Below are 21213 nucleotides of genomic sequence, written 5' to 3' on the forward strand. Positions count from 1 at the left end.
ATGACAAATTGCATGGTCGCCATCTTGGATTCCAAAATAGTCATGATTTTCGAAATCCGCACTCCGTAAAACCTATACAACGACATCCATGACTATTTTTCTGACATATTTCATGGTCGGCATCATGAATTCCAAAATGATCATCTTTTTCAAAATCCGCACTCTCTAAAACCTATAAAACGACACCCATGATGACTTTTATTAAATAGTACGTGGCCGTCATCTTGGAATTCCAAAATAGTCATCATTTTCAAAACCCGCACTGCCTAAAACCTATAAAACGATATCCATGACGACTATTATGACAAAAACAAGGCCGCCATCTTGGATTCCAAAATAGTCATGATTTTCGAAATCCGCACTCCCTATAACCTAAAAAATGACTTCCATGATGACTTTTATGACAAAATGTGTGTGTTAACGCCTAGCATGTGTTTGTGCAAACTATACATGATGCACCACTCACACACGCATACGCCAAGAAACCTGCCCGATCGACGCGAGCCTACGGCTTTACCGACAGCGCCGCGTCCTTCACTCGTCCTCAAGCCACCAAATGGACTACGTGCTATTTAACCTATAATTTTTTTACACCTTGTAGTTTCCTGGTTATTAAACCAATTTTTTATTGAAAAGGTATTAGCACTCATTTCTTCGCCAAATCATCCCAGCAATCAAGTACCGGCGTTCACATTTTTGGACCTACGACCCCGGATATTTTACCAGCGACGAACAAAGAACAAAGGAAATACTTCGCTGACGTGATTTTGGCTGTGACTACGTGGAAGTTTTCAATCATTTCAAACATCGGATTCACTGGAAATAGGACGAGTCATCCGATTTTATACCCATCTACAACTTCTACGTGGCTTGAAGATAATTTCTACGAGGACAAATACGATTGGGAGAAGAAATCTGAGAGTGAGAGTTGGGAGATAAGTAGATCGACGGCGCCGACACAGGGAAATATCATTTATAAGTTAAGTTCTAAGTGAGACTGGCAAACCGTAAGTTCGTTCCGTTTGTTCGTTCCGAAATCATTAATTTCAAACACAATCCTTTATTTGTGTATTTACTTCCCAATTAAATTACATATTTGTCCCGTAACCCTTATTCTGCAATTAACGTCCACGAATCCGTTATTTTGGGGTATCGTTAAAAACGTATTTCACGTTATACTTGCAAATCCTTCATTTTGCAAGTCTTCTCACATTCATATACCTTTTAGTAACGTTAAGGTTAATAACGTTAACGGATATTTCTTAATAACGCTCACAAATCCATTATTTTGTGTTGTCGTTACATTCGTATTACACGTTTCTTGCAAATCCTTCATTTTGCAAGACATATCATATTCATATACCTTTTAGTAACGTTAAGGTTAATAACGTTAACGGATATTTCTTAATAACGCTCACAAATCCATTATTTTGTGTTGCCGTTACATTCGTATTACACGTTTCTTGCAAATCCTTCATTTTGCAAGACATATCATATTCATATACCTTTTAGTAACGTTAAGGTTAATAACGTTAACGGATATTTCTCATTAACGCTCACAAATCCTTCATTTTGTGTTGCCGTCACAAACGTACCTATTGCACGTTATTCGCAAATCCTTTATTTTGCAAATTATTCATACTTATACATACTTAAATACGTTAACGATCCGTTATTCTGTTAACGAGTTATTTCTAATTGCACTTAGCAACAATATTTCCTATTCGCATTCTCATCATAAACAGGTTAATTCTGTTATCTTTGCAATCACTTCATTTACGCTTCGTGCATTATTGCTCATATTTTCCTTATTGTTAAACAAAGGTTGGAATACCTTTTGTTCGTTAATAATTAACATAATTCTTATAAATTGCATTTCAGAGTGTTCTAGTTTTTTGGCATCGCTTCGTTGTGAGTGTGAACTGTATATAACAACGTACTTAAATAGTGCTATTTCACGTGTTCTAGTGCATTCCGATATCCGCGCTGTTTGGCTGGCGCCTGGCTGGCTCGGACACCGCGCGCTCGCTGCGAGCTGTTGCTACGCGCTTGCACCGCTTGACTTTTTGCAGTTTTTACGCGCACCCTCACTCCGCTGCTTTTGTACTAATTTAAGTAATCGTTTCAAATCTTTATTTTTGAACTTAATTGCATTGCAACTGTTGTTTTTCTAGCAACTCATTTCATCGCATTGGTTCGTATAAATTACATTTTAGCTATAAACAAGCTGTCAGTGCCAACTTACACTGACACATATACTGAATTAATTAACTCATTATTTTGCCTTTAATTTATAATTTTTAAAATGGTTGATATTAAACCTTTAATTAAAAGGCGTGCCTCATTCAAAGCTAAGCTTACGCTGTTTGAAAGCCATCTAACAACTGTCGAAAGTTGTGATCGCTTGAGTAGATTGCAAATTTCTGAATTAAATCACCGTTTATCAAAAATTGAAGAAATATATTCAGAATTTGACTCCGTTCAGTGTGATATAGAGAACGAATTGGAAATTCCAGATGAGCAGTATAAAGAACGCGAGGCTTTCGAGAGCAAGTACTTCGGGCTCGTCGCGCGCGCGCGCGAGCTGCTGGCGGCGGCCGCGCCGGCGCCGGGCGCCTCTGCGGGCGGCGACGGCTCGGAGACAGGTTCTTGTGTTACTGCGATTGGAGGTGGGACAAAACTTAAACTTCCTACTATAGATATGCCTAGCTTCTCGGGCCATTATCATGACTGGTTGGAGTTCCGTGACACATTTAGTAGTCTCATACATTCAAATAATTCAATTCCAAACATTAATAAATTTCATTACTTGCGCGCCGCGCTAAAGGGTAGTGCCGCGGTGGTGATTCAATCTTTAGATTTTTCCAGCGATAATTATACATCAGCTTGGGAACTACTTTGCGATCGTTATAATAATAAAAGATCTTTAGTGAACAACCATATTCAGGCAATTTTTGACATAGAACAATTGTCAAAAGAATCGTCTAGATCAATAAGAAACCTTATTGACACGATAAATAAAAACTTAAGAGCACTCAAATCACTTGATCTCCCTACTGAGCATTGGGATGTTCTCATAATTCAAATAATATCAAGCAAATTAGATACAACTACACATCGTAAATGGGAATCGTATAGGAATAAATTAAAGGAGCTCCCTACACTTCAAATGTTTAACGATTTCCTTAAAGATCGGGCTGACTTACTAGAATCAACTGAAATCTCTAATATAAAACGTCGGTCTAGCGACACTACGCACAGTCGACAGAAGGCGTTGACAGCTAATACTTATTCCCCCACTACTTCTCGCAAGTACGCTTGTCCGTTTTGCAATCAAGACCACGCACTGTATCTATGTCCAAAGTTCAAAACATTAAAATTACAAGCTCGCGTTGATAAAGCTAAGGCACTCAAGGTTTGCTTAAACTGTTTACTCGTGGGTCACAATGAAAAAACGTGTAGGCTGAATTCGTGTCGCATATGTGGATTACAGCGCAATAGTCTGTTGCATGAACATACAACTCCTGCGCCTTCGTCAAATGACGTCGCGCTGCATTCTTTGCCGCAGCCTGACGACGATGAACAATTTTCTAGTCCAGTTCAAGAAATTTCTATGTCAGCCGTAAATAATAATAGCATGCTACTGTCAACCGTCTTAATTCAAGTGACAGACCACAGTGGTAAAAAACAAACAATACGAGCGTTACTCGATAATGGTTCAACCGCGAGTTATGTTACTGAAAGTTTATGCGCAAAATTAAACTTACCTACTTCTTCAGCTCCGACAATAGTCGACGGATTAAATTATCAAACATCACATTTGTCAAAAAGTTGCGACGTACTTATATCGTCATTACTCAATGATTATCATGAAAAGGTGCCCTGTTTAGTAGCATCACGTATAACTCAACCGTTGCCAGTGTCTCGAATTGACCGTACAACGTTAAACATACCGCCACACATTAGGTTGGCAGATCCCACATTTGATGTACCTGCTCCAGTAGACATGCTACTTGGATCAGGAATATTTTGGTCAGTACTTGGTACTCATAAAATTCCATTAGGTAAAAATAAACCAACTTTATGGGAAACCAAATTGGGTTTCTTAGTTACAGTTTCATCAAAACAAAACTTACCATCAAAATTTAATACAGTCCATTGCAACCATAACATTAATTTATACTTACAACATTATGATAAACAATTAATTGATCAAATTTCTTAATTCTTTGAATTAGAATCAGTAAGCTTCAACGTATAATCGCATACGTTCATCGGTTTATTCACAACTGTCGTAACCCGCAAAACAAACACACTGGCACACACTGGTTACATAAAAATTAATGAACTAAATTTGTCCTTGAATTCAATGTGCAGATTCGTTCAGCTTGAAAGTTTTATTTCAGAATATGACTTATTAAAAAACAAAAGGCAATTGTCTGCCAATAATAAATTGCTACAATTGAATCCATTTTATAACACAAATGATAAACTGTTACGAGTAGGTGGCAGGCTCTGTAACTCATTTTATGATTATGACACTAAACACCCAATATTGCTTGATTCAAAGCATCATTTAGCCACTTTGATATTTAGACACTATCATACTATGTTTTTACATGCACCTCCGCAACTATTACTTGCAATATTGCGTCACAAATTCTGGTTTATCAATGGTCGTAACCTGGCGAGAAAAATCGTTGAAAATTGCATTAGATGTCGTTGTTATGCAGGCAAGAGCATTCAACCCATAATGGGCAATCTTCCTTCACCAAGGCTACATACTGACTATGTTTTTGCTAATACCGCGTGTGACTACGCCGGACCAATCATGATACTGTACCGAAGAGGTCGAGGCAGTAGACTGATAAAGTCGTACCTCTGCATATTTGTTTGTCTGGCCGTAAAAGCAGTTCACATAGAACTTGTCACCGATTTAAGTAGTAACACTTTCCTCTCAGCACTAGATCGATTCATCGCCCGCAGAGGAAAGCCTCAAAATATTTTCTCAGACAATGGGACTTGCTTCACAGGCGCATGTAATGAGTTGTCTAAGTTCCTAAAATCAAACAGTAACTACATCAGCTCAAAAGCATCTGAGTTGTTCATAAACTTTAAATTTTCACCAGCATATAGTCCACACTTTAATGGATTGGCCGAGGGTTCCGTAAAATCTGTAAAATACCACCTAAAAAGGGTCTTAGGTTTAGCCCACTTAACATATGAAGATTTAAATTCAGTTCTCACTTCCATCGAGGCTACCCTTAATTCTAGGCCTCTCACCCCATTATCATCCGACCCTTCAGACCTTACAGCACTCACCCCCGCTCACTTCTTAATCGGACGAACGCTAACGATGTTGCCTTCTCCTCAGAGCTCTGACCCTGCGGCGATACCTACTCTCTCACGATATATGAGGATTCAACAATTAAAAGCCCATTTCTGGTCCCGATATTATATAGAATATATTACAGAGCTCCAGAAACGACAGAAATGGCGCAAGCAAGGCCAGCAACTCCAATTAGGAGAGATGGTGCTGGTGAAAGATGACCGGCTGCCTCCCAACCGATGGCTGCTGGGGCGCGTGACGCGCCTCTACCCCGGCTCCGACGGCGTGACCCGCGTCGCCGACGTACACACCACCTCGGGGACTCTTCGACGAGCCGCGCAACCGACTGTGCCCGCTACCAGTCATAGACACGAACTTCGTTCCTGAGGCCGCAACATGTTAACGCCTAGCATGTGTTTGTGCAAACTATACATGATGCACCACTCACACACGCATACGCCAAGAAACCTGCCCGATCGACGCGAGCCTACGGCTTTACCGACAGCGCCGCGTCCTTCACTCGTCCTCAAGCCACCAAATGGACTACGTGCTATTTAACCTATAATTTTTTTACACCTTGTAGTTTCCTGGTTATTAAACCAATTTTTTATTGAAAAGGTATTAGCACTCATTTCTTCGCCAAATCATCCCAGCAATCAAGTACCGGCGTTCACAGTGTGGCCGCCACCTTTGATTTCAAAATGGTCATCATTTTCGAAATCCGCACTCCCTAAAAGCTATTAAACGATATCTATGACGACTTTTATGACAAATTGCATGGCCTCCACCTTGGATTCGAAAATAGTCATCATTTTCGAAATCTGCACTCCCTAAAACCTATATAATGACATCTATGACGATTTTTATGACATTGTACATGGTCACCATCTTGGACTCCAAAATGGTCATCTTTTTCGAAATCTGCACTTCCTAAAACGTATAAAACTACATCCATAACAACTTTTATGACAAATTGCATGGCCGCCATCTTGGATTCCAAAATAGTCATGATTTCGAAATCCGCATTCCCTAAAACCTATAAAACGACATCAATAAAGACTTTTATGACAAATTGCATGGCCGCCATCATGGACTTCGAAATGGTCATCATTTTCGAAATCCGCACTCCCTAAAACGTATAAAACGACATCCATGACGACTTTTATGACAAATTGCATGGCCGCCATCTTGGATTCCAAAATAGTCATGATTTTCGAAATCCGCACTCCCTAAAACCTATAAAACGACATCCATGACGATTTTTATGACGTAGTACATGGTCACCATCTTGGACTCCATCCATGACGACTTTTATGACAAATTGCATGGCCGCCATCTTGGATTCCAAAATAGTCATGATTTTCAAAATCTGCACTCCCTAAAACTTATATAACGACATCCATGGCGATTTTTATGACATTGTACATGGTCACCATCTTGGACTCCAAAATGGTCATCTTTTTCGGAATCTGCACTCCCTAAAATGTATGAAACGACATCCATGACGATTTTTATGACAAATTGCATGACCACCATCTTGGATTCCAAAATAGTCATGATTTTCGAAATCCGCACCCCCTAAAACCTATAAAACGACATCCATGAAGACTTTTATGACAAATTGCATGGCCGCCATCTTGGACTCCAAAATGGTCATCATTTTCGAAATCCGCACTCCCTAAAACGTATAAAACGACATCCATGACGACTTTTATGAAAAATTGCTTGGCTGCCATCTTGGATTCCAAAATAGTCACGATTTTCGAAATCCGCACTCCCTAAAACCTATAAAACGACATCCATGACGATTTTTATGACATAGTACATGGTCACCATCTTGGACTCCATCCATGACGACTTTTATGACAAATTGCATGGCCGCCATCTTGGATTCCAAAATAGTCATGATTTTCGAAATCTGCACTCCCTAAAACCTAAAAATGATGATTTTTATGACAAAGTGTGTGGCCGCCATCTTACTAAAACCGGATACAAATAAGCATCTATAATATAGATTCTATATAGTAAGTCAACATTAACGAAAAGTACTTTTACGTCGTTAGTTACAATATAACTATCGAATCAATTACGTAATGCCCATCTCTGCCGCGGTGCCGCAGCGGTGGAGGAAAGGCGCGGGAGAGGGGTAAGGCTTACCCTAAACCGAAAGGTTACCGGTTAGTACACGCAAAACACAAACCGAATCAGCTCCTGTAAGCGGTAACCACTTGTTACGATTAGGTTAATCTGAATAATACGGGTTAATCATTATTGTTGGGCAACCGGTTGAACGGGTTACCCAAACGATTAGCTTATCATATGAAGGGGTTACCCATTCGAACGGGTAAGCCAAATGAACGGGTTTTCCGGTCCCTGGCCAGGACCTGGACTCGTCTGGTGAACCATTTGTTCATCTTCCTTTTGCAACTACTATAAATGTAGTACAGCAAAAATACTAGTAGAATTATAACAATTACTACTAAATGTATTCAACTGGGTAGCTATCCCGGAAACGTTAATTGATGCTTCTGCCGTCAACGTACTTGATTTATCTGTATTATCCGAATCTTTCTTGCTACCGTAGTTACCCATAATTAGTTAGGTATTATATGTTTCGCTGCTTAAAGTGAAGTGCAAATTGTTCTGAATATTTTCTAGATTACATGTTGTTACATTAAAATACTTAATTGCAAAAATATAACCTACTAACCCTATTCATCACAAAATCGAACAGATTTCTTAACCATCCGTACCCCTAGTGTAACTTTGATCGACATCATAACGTGACGAACGCGTTTACGTTAAGTCTCATTTTGTATAGGATTTTGAGTTTCCAAAACGTCCCGCTTGGCGCGCTCTTTCGAAATCCAATACAAAATGAGACTAAACGCAAACGCGTACGTCACGTTTGGAAATCGAATTTATTTACACTAGGGGTACAGACCACTACGCGTCACATAGGGTGCGACGCTAGGCATAGGCGGAGCGATTCCGCTACTCGCTTGTGGTGTACTTGGAGTAATTCTTTTTTGTGATGAATTCACTTTTTCATTTAGTAAATACGCAGGTTTTAACCTGTCTATTGACATATTTACTTCACGGTCTTCCAATTGAATTTTGAAAACCTTGTCATTCCTTGAAATTACTTTATATGGCCCTTCGTAAGGCGTTTGTAAGGATGTTTTTACAATTCGACGAACAAATACATAACTACAAGTTTTAAGGTCAGGACTAACAAAGAATTTGTTATTACTACTATGATGACATTGATGACAATATGGTCTCGGTGTCAAATTCCGTATTTTCTCTTTAATTTTACTTAACATGGAATGTGGTTCAGTTACATTTTTATCGACATTACAAAAAAATTCGGCTGGTAAACGTATGGAACAACCATAAACCAATTGAGCGGCACTAACACCAGTATCCAATCTAGGTACTGTACGAAGACCTAATAAAACTGTGTTTAACTCAGTAACCCATGAGGTACTATTAATACGCGCTTGCAACGCTGCTTTCAAAGATCTATGCCAGCGTTCAAGGACAGAATTACTCTCCGGGTGGTATGGTGTAGTTCTAAGCTTTTCCGTTCCTATGTACTTCATTAACTGTCGGAAAAGGTTACTTTCAAATTGTTTACCTTGATCACTAGTTAAAGTAACTGGACACCCGAATCGCACTATCCAACCGTCATATATTGTTTGTGCTACTGTTTCTGCCGATATGTCCTGTAATGGGAACGCTTCAGGCCAACCGGTGGCACGGTCTATTATAGTAAGCAAATACCTACAACCTTCAGATGACGTTGGTAAAGGTCCGACCAAATCTACATGTATGTGCTCGAATCTGTCTACCTCTGGATACTTACCTGGAGTCGATTTGGTGTGTCGCGCGACCTTGGATTTCTGGCATGCAACGCAGGTTTTGGCCCAAAGACCTACATCTTTGTTCATGTTTGTCCAGAAAAACCTGTTAGAAACCATCTTACGTGACGTTCGTACACCTGGATGACTTAAATTATGAACACTTTTGAAAACATCGCGACGAAATTGCTCAGGAATGTACGGTCTCGCATTACCTGTAGATAATTCACAGTAAACAGTATAAGTGCAACTAGGCAACATTATCTCTTTAAATTGTAATTTATCATTTTGCAATAAAGTTTTTAACTGGTCATCATTTTTCTGTGCCTTCGATAACATGAAATAATCGATCGCAATATTTTGAAGAGCAACAGTCTCTATTCTAGATAATGCATCGGCAACTACGTTGTCCTTACCCTGTATATGTCTTATATCAGTAGTGAACTCACTTATGAAAAGTAACTGTCTTGTTCGTCTAGGAATCTCTTTGTTACTGTCGCTATTCAATTTACTAAAAGCATATATCAAGGGTTTATGATCTGTAAAAATAATTAGTTCTCTGCCTTCATGCAGATACCTAAAATGTTGAACAGACAAATAAATAGCTAGTAGTTCTTTATCGTAAGTACTGTATTTCATTTGTGCAGAAGTTAGCTTCTTAGAAAAATAAGCTAAGGGTTTCCAATTACCGTCAACATATTGTTGTATAACAGAACCAACGCACGTGTTGCTAGAGTCTGCAAATAAAGAAATAGGTACCGTGGCAAGTGGGTATGCTAGCATAGCAGCATTTTCTAAGCTAATCTTACATTGTCGGAACGCTTCGTCAGCTTCCTGTGTCCACACTATAGGTGTTTTGTCGTTGCGTTTAGCTTTGTGAATGTACCTAAGTAATAATTCTTGATGTTGTACAGCGTGTGGCAAATGTGGTCTATAAAAGTTAATCATGCCTAAAAATGTTCGCAACTGATTAACTGTTTGCGGTTTAGGATAGTCTTTAATAGCTTGAACCTTACTTTCCAGTGGTCTAAAACCTTCAGTTGATATCTCGTAACCTAGGAATTCTAATTTCTTCTCTTTAAACGTACATTTCTGTAGATTGATGGTGATACCAAATTCGCTAAGCCTTTTAAATAATTGTTCGAGATGACCGTCGTGTTCTTCCTCTGAGAGAGAAGCAACAAGTATGTCATCTAAATAACAATAGGTACACAAAATCAAAATCTCTTAAAACGGTGTTATTCATAAAACGCTGGAAAGTCTGGCAAGCGTTTCTTAGGCCGAAACTCATTCTAGGGAACTCGTACAACCCAAACGGAGTCGTAATGGCCGTCTTCTCCACGTCTTCAGGATGTACCATGATGTTATGATAAGCTCTACGAATATCTACACAAGAAAATATGGTCTTACCTGCTAGTAGATAGGTGAAGTCGTGTACTCTCGCAATAGGGTAACGATCCGGTTTCGTGACCGCGTTCAGAGCTCTGGGGCCTTATTCGACATGCACAACTGTCAAATTTCGCGTCCACATCAAATCAACACTTGATTCTATCGCATGTTGATTGTATCAAGTGTTGATTCTATCAACTGTGGATATTATCATTTGGAACAATCAAAACTCATTCATAGAAAAAATAATCAAACTAAAATCAACTTTGTTTATTACTACTATACAGTTTGTAATGGCTCTGAACTCGAAGTGGATCGGTTTGATTTGATTGTCACCTGACTGTGGATTGCTAATGTCAAATTTTGACAAGTGTTGATTTTATTGCTAGACTTTATTGTCTATGGGCTTGGGCACCATCTTGGATTTTTTGACGTACGACAGGGAATACCCTTCCTTTCATACAATATATGGCATAGAGTAAGGCGTCTTTTTTTTTTAAAACATAACTTTACAAGAATCAGCGACATCTTGTATCCGATAGTATAAGTAATGCGCTATGAATAATGCGGCGGCGAGTAGTGAAACTATACCTGACAATGTCAATCAATTAAAAAGTGACCACACAGTTGATGGTCGATAAAGGCGATTATTAATTGAATTTTAACGACAATAAAGCACTATTGACATGCGATCTTTTTGTTGAACCCACACCTACACGTCGAATAATGCTCGCTCCACATATTCTCCTAGAAACGCTCAAAATTGTAAAAAAAATTGATGCAATTTACTCCGCACCCAGTCTCAAGTTGCTTCTAAACCACGTTAACGAACCAAGTTGTAACCTAACACATCTGTAAATATAAGGCATATGATTTAGAGATAAAGTCCGTTTTTTTTAAATTACGAGATGGTTCATGAATAAACTTTATTACTATAAAAATAATACTACATTTGTCAAAAAAAAATTCTGTATTGCGCTATTACATAATGCATAAAATTGATATAAAGATAGGTACCATAGTAGCTCGCTCACTTGGTCTATCAACAACTATTTTAATGCTCTTTGTACTCGTATACGCGACCCCATTGTATGTACAGTCGCCATCAGATATATCGGAACGCATGTATGAGATCTCAAATTATTAAGATAAGACCTACTGTCCTGTCTATATTACTTACCAAGACCTAAGTACCTATTATTTATATGTACCTACACAAAGAGAATTCCTATGTTAAAAGGAGATTAAATACATATTTTGTTATTCAACTACAAATAAAATAAAATTTATCTTTTTCAGTTAACACATTTTTTTACCGATTTCTTTAATAAAATAAAACATTAAAGTATTATGTGACTATATTTCATTGTCTTCGGTGTAGATTATTTACTGAGGTTCCAATTTCCTGTATCAGTTTGGTACCAGGAAATATAAAAACCTCACACCTCTTCAAAAACTTTGCTGGTAGTTCGACATCTGTAAGTTTAAATATAAAACATGATAAAAACACTTAAGTCAAAAACGTATACATAAAATATTTGCCCTATATTCTGGTCGCTCGGTAGGGTGCCCAGAAGGCTGGGTGCATTTCCGCGCTGGTTAACAATGCTGATCCTCTGGTCACCAGAAGCCTATATAAGGCGCTCTCATAGAGCCACGCTAGTGCCCTAGAGTTTCAAATTCAACCCCAAGTGCCACAAATATGTAGTTAAGGGTTTAAATTCTGGATCAAGAACATGGAATACTATTCGCTAGTAAGGCCATAGGTATTAGAAAAAAATAATAGTAGGAGACGGCCGTGGTCATGGTAGGTGGTACAGGTGGGCCAGGCAAGCTCTGAAATTATGCACCTATTTTACTATAACTTTGTTCACCTGTGTATATTTACTGTTTCCATGATAATCATTTTTAATATGTAGCCCGTGTAATCGGGCTGTATAATTGGTCTCATATTTTTTAACACAAAATCATAATTTTAATTCAATAATTAATGGTGTTTTACATATTAATCATTAATGTTTAATGTACCTATTTTGCAAAATTTTCTTGCATATAATAATATTGTTTACTTCAATTGACGTGTTTATTATTTTCGTTACTATGTCAACGTTAATACTTAAAAAATTATAACGTGAAGGTTGAGTCCGCAGTACAGTTACAGTTTACGTACATAGTGGCATTAGCACAGTCAGATTAGGACCAAACTCGAAATGTCTGAACAGTCATGAAATTTGGTATGTATATACGCCCCTTAAAGACCCCTTTTTCATGCCCACACCATTTGACATTTGGGGACCTCGAGGAACCGGAGCCATCTTGGAAAATGTGGACCATCCGGGAGAAATTCGCGTTTTACTCTAAATCTACGTTCTTTATTCAATAATCGTGTAAGGCAACATTCAAGCTTATAAAATTCTACATAAAATAGTTTTAGACATCTTTGCGAAAAAAAATGATCTTGCTGTAAAAAATACTTGCTAAACCCAGATTTAGCCCTTATACCCTTTCATGGGATATTCTCTTAATAGAAAACTTGGAACAATAAAAATTCCACTTTTAACTATACATTTGTACATAATCTACCCCAATATCAATATTTTACTTGACTGCAACTTAACCAGAAAGTAGGGTTATGGGTATAAGTACTGAGGATTCAGGACACCCTGTACCTTAGGATACTGGACGGATTTTTTAAATGACGTATTATTTAGCCCTAAACTTTTTTCTTCCGTTAATTTTAGTAACTTTGTATTGCATAGCACTTGTATACTAACTGTGGATCTACTGATGTCTGTTTTACTGTACTCCGCTCAATAGTTTAGGCGCTAGAAGAAAAAATATGATTTAATATTCGGAGTCCTCTCAAGGCGGCTGTATTGATTTTTCTTTAATAGAACAAGTAAAAGTAGGTTGTGAATGGCAAGAGAAATCTAACGATACGTCATTTAAAAAAATCCGTCCAGTATCCTAATACCTAGCTACTGGGTGTACTGAATCATCAGTACGTACACCCATAACCCTTCTTTCTGGTATAGTCACAGTAGAGTAAAATGTTAATATTGGGGTAGACCACGTACAAATGTATAGTTAAAAATAGAATTCATATTCCTCCGAGTTTCCTTTTAAGAGAATGTCCCCTGGAAGTGTATAAGCGTTAAACTTAGATTCAGCAAGTATTCTCTATAACAAGATGTATTGTTCTGCAAAGATATCGAGGACTTTTTTGTGTAGAATTTAATAATTTTTAATGTTGACTGTTGTGTTGATGGTACACATTTTCCAAGTTGGCTCGGATTCCTCGAGATCCCCAAATGTTAAATGGTTTGGGCATGAAAAAGGGGCCTTTAATTTATATACATAATAAATTTCATGACTGTTACAGAGATATCGAGGTTGGTCCTAATCCGATTATGCTACATAGTGCGTCCGCAGCAAATTCGGTTCTCCATACAAATGTAGTTACGCTCTCATTTTAAAATGACTTGCTAGATTGCTCTGAAACTTTGTACTTACAATATGATATGGTATGTCTATGCCTATAATTAATTTAAAACATTAATGTGAAATGAGAGCCAGTTAAGTTCAATATTAAGAATATGAGTCGTTGTTGATTCGCCGACAACGGAATTGAGATCTATATGGGTCCCATGTTCTGTGCTGTGTAGAAAATCCTGAAATTATAAAGGATTTGTCTTGGCTAGTTTTTACGTATAGGCTACGTATCACCGAAACGTCACAAACACCACGAAGGTTCGGCTTGTACGGGCCCTCGTTTTTCCTATATTCTTACACGCTGCGGAGACCTGGACTATCCGAAAGACAGAGGAAAAGACGATAGACGCCCTAGAAATATGGTGCTGGAGGAAAATGCTGGGGATATCCTGGACCGAGTTTTAGACTAATGTCTCCATCCTTAAAGAACTCCGTATCAAGCAGCGCCTTTCGACTCTCGTAAAGACCCGCATACTCAGTTTTTTCGGTCACGTCTCGAGGAGGAACAACGACTCCATAGAGCGTCTAGTGGTGCAGGGTAGAGCAAACGGAAATAGACCGCGCAAAAGGCCACCTATGCGATGGACTGACCAAATCAAATCTGCCATGAAGGGTCCCCTGAACGCATTTGCCAGAATGGCCCCCAACCGCGAAAAATGGCGAGAAATCGTACGGCAAGCAACATCTGCGCCTGATATCAGCAGTTGACCACGACGCTCTGCAAAGAGTACAACGACAAAGAAGAAGAAGACGTATCATATTTGTCTAAAATTTGGTTTGTTGGTACACACACAAGGGATAGTCTCTAGCTAGGTACGGGGTGCCACACTCGTCAGCGCGACGGCGATATTTTTTACCTTTTACCTAAAAATCTCAAATTTGTGTACGGGCTCAGCTCCTGTTTCGTCTTAAGGCTGAATTTAACAGATTCTGACTCACAGGGGGCTTTGAGCATGCTGTTGCGTTCGTTTTCAAATTTTGAAAAAAAAACTAGCCTAACAACACAATAAATGCTTGTTTTTTCCGCATTCTTCACTATATCTCCCTGTCTCACTACTATCTGACCTTCTAACCCAGAGGGGAAAATATACCTTATTGGGGCTACTCCATCTTCCTCATGATAATTATACCTATATTTTACTTTACTGTAAAGCAATCGGTACATGTTACAAGATGCACATTGTTAAGAGCCGGGGTTAGAACCCACGACCATTGGTTTTAAAATGAAGCTTTGTATATAATTTGTATTTTTATAATAAATCTGTTTTCTTGTTGACATTTTGTGGTATTGTATTGCTTTATGTTAATTGTCAAGATAGTTCTTTCATCCTGGACAATTGTCACATGCGTCACATGTACGTTTTATGATAGATCTACATCGACGCAACTGCATGTCATTGTCAAAGAGCATATAATCACTACGTTTTAAGAGACGGGACTTCCATACTAGCGAGTGGAATCAGTTTGTTTCGCAAATCATTACCAAAATGTACGACAAAGAACCGTCAAAGAACCATAGTACCAACATAAGCGATTTAAATAGTGTAGTACGGTACACGCTTACGATTCTTATCGATATCGATAAAATGGGGAGGGTTGAAACATAGGCTCCTGTCTACAAATTTTGTACTCGAAATCAGGTTAGCATCGAGTCCACATTTAAGTTGTATGTTATATAGTGGATAGTTCTTAATTGGACTACTATCTGGTCGGGCTTAATGTGGACCCGAATTATTTTAATACAGTTTTTAAGTCGTGTTTTTTTATTTTATTAAATGCTTGATTTTCATAATTATGTGCACATACATGTTTGAATAAATGTAACTTTTCTATGGGAAAATGTATCAGGTCTTCGTTCCCAACAAATTTGGCCCACTGCATGCATCTGAAAACATACAGCCTTGGAAAAACATGACTTTATCTACAGTATCGATTTTTGCACTAAATAATAAAGAAATTACACGAAATACCCGAACAAAACATTGAAGCCTTCAAAACAAACAAAGCAATTAGGCTGACAGTAGACTTGATGTAAACTTGACAGAATAAATAGCACTGACGTTTTCTTTTTCTTCGTTGGCAATGATTTGCGAAACAAATTCCATACAAAACATTTTTCTTCCTAGTTGCGTCAGCCTGATCGGAATTTGGCAGCTAACTCCATCTTGCGTCCAGTAGAAGAATCAAAATCGTACAGGTAAAACTACTCTCTGCCTTAGGATCCCCTTTTAAATGTCATAAATCCAAACATGGCAGCCATACCCATCGACAAAAAAGTCTACCGTTGATCTAATTTCATTTGACATTTAACTAATACGTATTCGACACGCTTATATTTGACAACTAGAATCCTGACTAGAGCTGGGACTGCGTACCAAAAGTACGTCTCTGTTACTCGTACCAAAAGTACGTCTAAAATACCAGTTTTACGAGTATGACCCCCAATAGGCAGTTTACGTATTTGCCGTGCTTAGGCGTCTTACAAATAAGGATTATTTATACAAATATCGACTTATTATTTCGGTAAGGGTCGGAAATATGGTGACGTTTTGAGTGAAGGCTATGAATCTATTGTCATATTTTTGTTATATATTATTACATTATTTTTAGATACAACAGACACCCAGACGACCATCTGTTAACAAAATTTTATTTTACCTAAAGTAACGGTAAGAATGGAGGTACGAGGTGATAAAAGTTTCATATTTGTTTTATTTCAGAAATCAAAGTCCGTACTTTTAAATACTCGACAAGCTAAAAGTAGTCTATTACAAATAACCTGTTCCAAAAACTATTCCGGTACAACGCCCCGCCTCTAGTGTGGATATTGTTCACTGACAGGTGGTGATAATAGCAATTCGACAAGTCACAATATTTCTCACATCAAATGGAAATCAACACGAAACGTCACTTTTAGCATGTCGAATAAGGGCCCTGTAATCGCCACACGGACGAATCTCTCCATCTTTTTTAGGAACAATATGCAAAGGACTAGACCACGGACTCTTAGATGGCCTGCAAATGCCCATCTCCACCATTGTTTGAAATTCCTTTTTTGCTTTTTCGTACCTATCAGGAGGCAGCGGTCTAGTTCTTTGATGTATCGGAGGCCCTGTCGTCTCTATATGATGATAAGTATTGTGTTTAGGTGCCTCGATAAACGAAAACGGCTTTAAAAGTTCTGGGTACTTGTGCAACAAATGATATGCCTTGTTATCCGTACTAATTAAATTAATTGATGAGTCAGTAAGATTTATGATCGTACCAATTACATAAATACTTGTCAAATTATCAACTAACTTTTTGCCATACAAATCCACAATGAGTCTATAATTATGCAAAAAATCTGCTCCAATAATAGGTTGTTTAACATCACATGCAATAAAATTCCACTTAAAAGTACGTCTCAAATTCAAATTTAACGTTAATGTGACGTATCCATATGACTTAATCTCAGTGTTATTCGCGGCGTATAACTTGCAATTTTTAACGGATTGTAAAGAGTCTTTCGCAAATTTAAAGTTTTTTGGAATCACACTCACATTTGCGCCTGTATCGACCAAAAATTTAAAACCAGAGTTTCTATCTATTACACTAAGGCGATAATTATTTACCAAGGTGCAGGGTTCCGCCGAAAACGTCTGCACGGTGTCTAGTTTCCCGTCGGCGACTGTCCTTTCCAGCTGCATGGCTGCACGCACTTATTGGCCTTGGTCTTGTATCGGTAATGGTAGAAACACAACCAATCAGGGCTGTTAGGGGTCCTCCCAGAGCGGCTGTTGTTGCGTGAGCGACTACGTGCACGTCCCTGGCTGCGGTTCCTCCTTCGGCTCCTACCTCGTCCACTAGAGCTGGCTAATTCACTGATGCGACTGTTAATCTTCGCTAATTCCGCCGTTATAAAATCATTCGGTGAACTTTGGCGCGATGTTGTCTGAATTGAGGCGACTTCATTCGGTTTAAACGTCTCCATGACCTTGTCGGCAATACTTGCAAGGGTTTCTAAGTTTTTTGAATCTGCTGACGCTACGACTGCCCTTACCGATGGTGGTAGATGACCTTGCCAAAAATAGATTAAAGTGTCGTCCGGAATTTTATCACGCGCAAGGTCACGCATTCTCCTCATTAGCTGAGATGGTCGTTGCTCACCCAATTCCATGTCTGACATCAATTGCTGTAACCTCTTCGCTTCTGTCTCCTCGTAAACACTAAGCAATCTGGCCTTCAGAGTATCGAATTTGTTCTCACTAGGCGGCTTCTCAAGGATATCCGCAACTTGCTGAATTGCTTGCTTTCCTAATTTTGCGATGACCATATTGTAGTTTGATTGATCACCTGCCTTTTGTTGTGCTAAAATAGCTTCCACCTGCAAAAACCATAGTCGCGGCTGGTCCTGCCAAAAATCAGGTATCTTTGCAGCTAATGATATAGCGGATAATTCAATAGTTGTTGTTTGTGGGGTTGGTGGTGTCGGAGACATTCTGCCACACCTCTGAAATTTGCTTCCGATGACCCTGGAGCCGGGGAGTTGTCTGCCCGATAGCGCACGCAAACACACGCGCACTCAAGACGATTACGAATTTAACTCAACCAGATCGAGGAATTCCTAGTTGTGATTTTTCCATACAAACGCTCTCGACTGTTTCCTCCCTGGATTTTAAACCTAGAGCAATGATTTTTTCAAATAAGATCAATATCATCAATATCTGTGCCGCTATGTTTTGCTTTTTTGGATTATTTTATTTTGAAGAAAATTACAGCGCCTCGAAAATCGCAAAAACGGCTCAATTGAATTGGCTGTAAAAAAAGGCGCAGTATACAAATATGACAACAAATATCCAAAAAATCAAAACATAGCGGCATAGATTATTTCTTCCTCTTGCAATTTCCAAAATTTCATAATGATTGGTTGCGTTTTGGAGGAGGAAACAGTCGAGAGCGAAACCTCGATTTTTGAGTTTTTTGCGTGTGAATTTCGGTCCGAGCTGCAGTTGTCCTTATCGCACGAATTGGAGGCGGAGACAGTTTCTAAATATACGTACACAGAAGGAATAGTGATGGGCATAACATCCTTATTAGGGATTGCAGAACCGGTACTGTTTTAAAGAACCGGGATTTCCCGGTACTTTCGGAACTGGTCTAATTATTTCATTATTTTAAATAAAACGACAGCATTTTGCGATTTGACCACCTTTCGTATTATAATTTAATAATCACATTTTCTTTTACTACGTATAATCACAATAAACAAGTCATTTTTTTAGAAATATAGTATTTTACATTGCTCACACTTGTGCATCACAAGTAAAAGATAACTACATTGATGTTTGCCACTAGATAGCAAATTAAATGAAATTACATTGACAAGGGGATTTATAATTTATAGACATATAAGTATCGCAGTCTTATTGTATAATCCGCCGTATTACATTACGGCTAGCCGATATCAAAATAAGGCCCATTTTGAAATGCGGCGGTTCAACGATTAAGGTATGTTGGGTAAATACCGGATGCGGGTGAAGAACGTAGGACATTCATTTCTCCCTAATTTGGCTTTATTTTTTAATGTTGGCAACATTGTGTAAGACGCCATTTCATTGCGCCTCGACTGCCAGTGTCCCCGCGTCGCTCAGGGAGTCGGGCTTGTGCTATGCGCAATCACAGAGAGCAAGGTAAATTTCGCGAATTCTTTCTTCTATCCGATCTTCGACCTGTAATTTATTTTGCGTATTGTGATGAAACTGTGTTTGTTTTTGTAATTGTGTTAATAGACCTAGCACTGCTGTAGACCGCTATCCGATCTCGACCCTTCCAGGTAAAGATCGGAAGAAACAATCCGATCTTTACCTATTTCAAAAACAGCAGTGATTGTCAAACTTTAAATTTTCTTTTATTTACCTACTGACCTACTTAATTATCACATTTATTGTTTTCTTGATCACACTTTCGCACCATTATTTTTATCCAGTACCACTACCAGCGCGACGGTAAATCAAAAGGAAGAGATTTTGGCAGTCTATTTTGTATGTTTGTATATTGTATGTGTATGTACACCTACTTACTGACAATGTAATTTTTTTAATTTCCGCAACCCAAAGGTTGCCTGGAAGAGATCGCTTTTTAGCGATAAGACCGCATGTTGTTTACCTGTGCTTATGTTTCTGTTTTCTTTTGTATTGTTTTCTTTTATTGAGGTGTGCAATAAAGAGTATTTATATTGTATAGGGATGATTATACATGTTGAATTGTATAACAAAATCGAGTAAAATAGATAGCAAGTGAGCAATTTTTCGCAATAAAGTACCTACACATACGGATGCATATGTAGTTGTGCACGCATACATACATAGCTAGTTTAGGATACAAATTAGAGATAGGGCGTCAAAATTAGTTTCCTTAAAATGCTTCAAGAGGGCTCTCTTTTCCTTTATATTTACTTTACTCTTTACATACGATCCTTACATTTTATAAAAAAAAGATTGTATATCAACTATATATATACATAATTGCAAAATTATACCAACAAAATCGCAATTTTACTTATTTTCCATACTTCAAGATGGGCTCTCAGTGAGCTCAACGAGGGGTGGGAGGGGGTTAGGGTTGGCAACGCGCATGTAACTCCTCTGGAGTTGTAGGCGTACATAGGCTACGCATACTGCTTACCATCTGACGGGCCGTATGCTTGTTTGCCACCAACGTAGTATAAAAAAAAACCTTGACCTTTTTAAAGAACTACTTAATCTTTTTGATTTCTAAGTTTGATTCTTATTTTTTTTGCGACCTTCATTAAAAATGACTGGGCACGATTATTCTTTATTTTGATTTTTGTCCCTCCTACTTAAGTACTTAATATCTTCCAGTACATTCCTTTCAATAAACAATACATTTACACTTTCACTAAACCTGTACAGTTCACGAGATCTTAAATTGTCAAAACTTCGAAACCTATCTATTATTTTAGTGGTTTTTCTTACTTTATTATTTCGGGTAAACCTTACAATAAGAGGTTTCTTAGCACATTGTTTACTTATCAAATTGCCTTATGACATAGGTATCAAAGTTTGAGAGCCACAATTTTACCAATTTTTGTATCAGGGTTAAGATCGGATACAAAAATACGAAAAAAGAAAACTTTCG

At 38.3% G+C, this 21213-nt stretch overlaps 2 protein-coding genes across 2 annotated transcripts; one reads left to right on the forward strand and one right to left on the reverse strand.

The window, feature by feature from the left end:
- Positions 1 to 404: 404 nt before the first annotated feature.
- On the forward strand, positions 405 to 4225 carry LOC133534536 (uncharacterized). The gene is made up of 2 exons (XM_061873701.1): positions 405 to 1824; positions 1969 to 4225. The coding sequence occupies exon 2, from the start codon at positions 2306 to 2308 to the stop codon at positions 4223 to 4225; it is 1920 nt and encodes a 639-aa protein (XP_061729685.1). The 5' UTR covers positions 405 to 1824; positions 1969 to 2305.
- Positions 4226 to 17013: 12788 nt separating this feature from the next.
- LOC133534539 (uncharacterized) lies at positions 17014 to 20184 on the reverse strand. The gene has a single exon (XM_061873705.1). It carries the CDS (start codon positions 18551 to 18553, stop codon positions 17726 to 17728), a length of 828 nt encoding a protein of 275 aa, XP_061729689.1. The 5' UTR covers positions 18554 to 20184; the 3' UTR covers positions 17014 to 17725.
- Positions 20185 to 21213: the final 1029 nt, after the last annotated feature.

This window comes from Cydia pomonella, chromosome 2 (assembly GCF_033807575.1).
Source record: "Cydia pomonella isolate Wapato2018A chromosome 2, ilCydPomo1, whole genome shotgun sequence".
NCBI lineage: Eukaryota > Metazoa > Arthropoda > Insecta > Lepidoptera > Tortricidae > Cydia > Cydia pomonella.

Bases quoted from the DNA above. Each gene is read 5' to 3' on its own strand.
- LOC133534536 (XM_061873701.1), top strand. From the start codon at position 2,306: ATGGTTGATATTAAACCTTTAATTAAAAGGCGTGCCTCATTCAAAGCT.
- LOC133534539 (XM_061873705.1), bottom strand. From the start codon at position 18,553: ATGTCTCCGACACCACCAACCCCACAAACAACAACTATTGAATTATCC.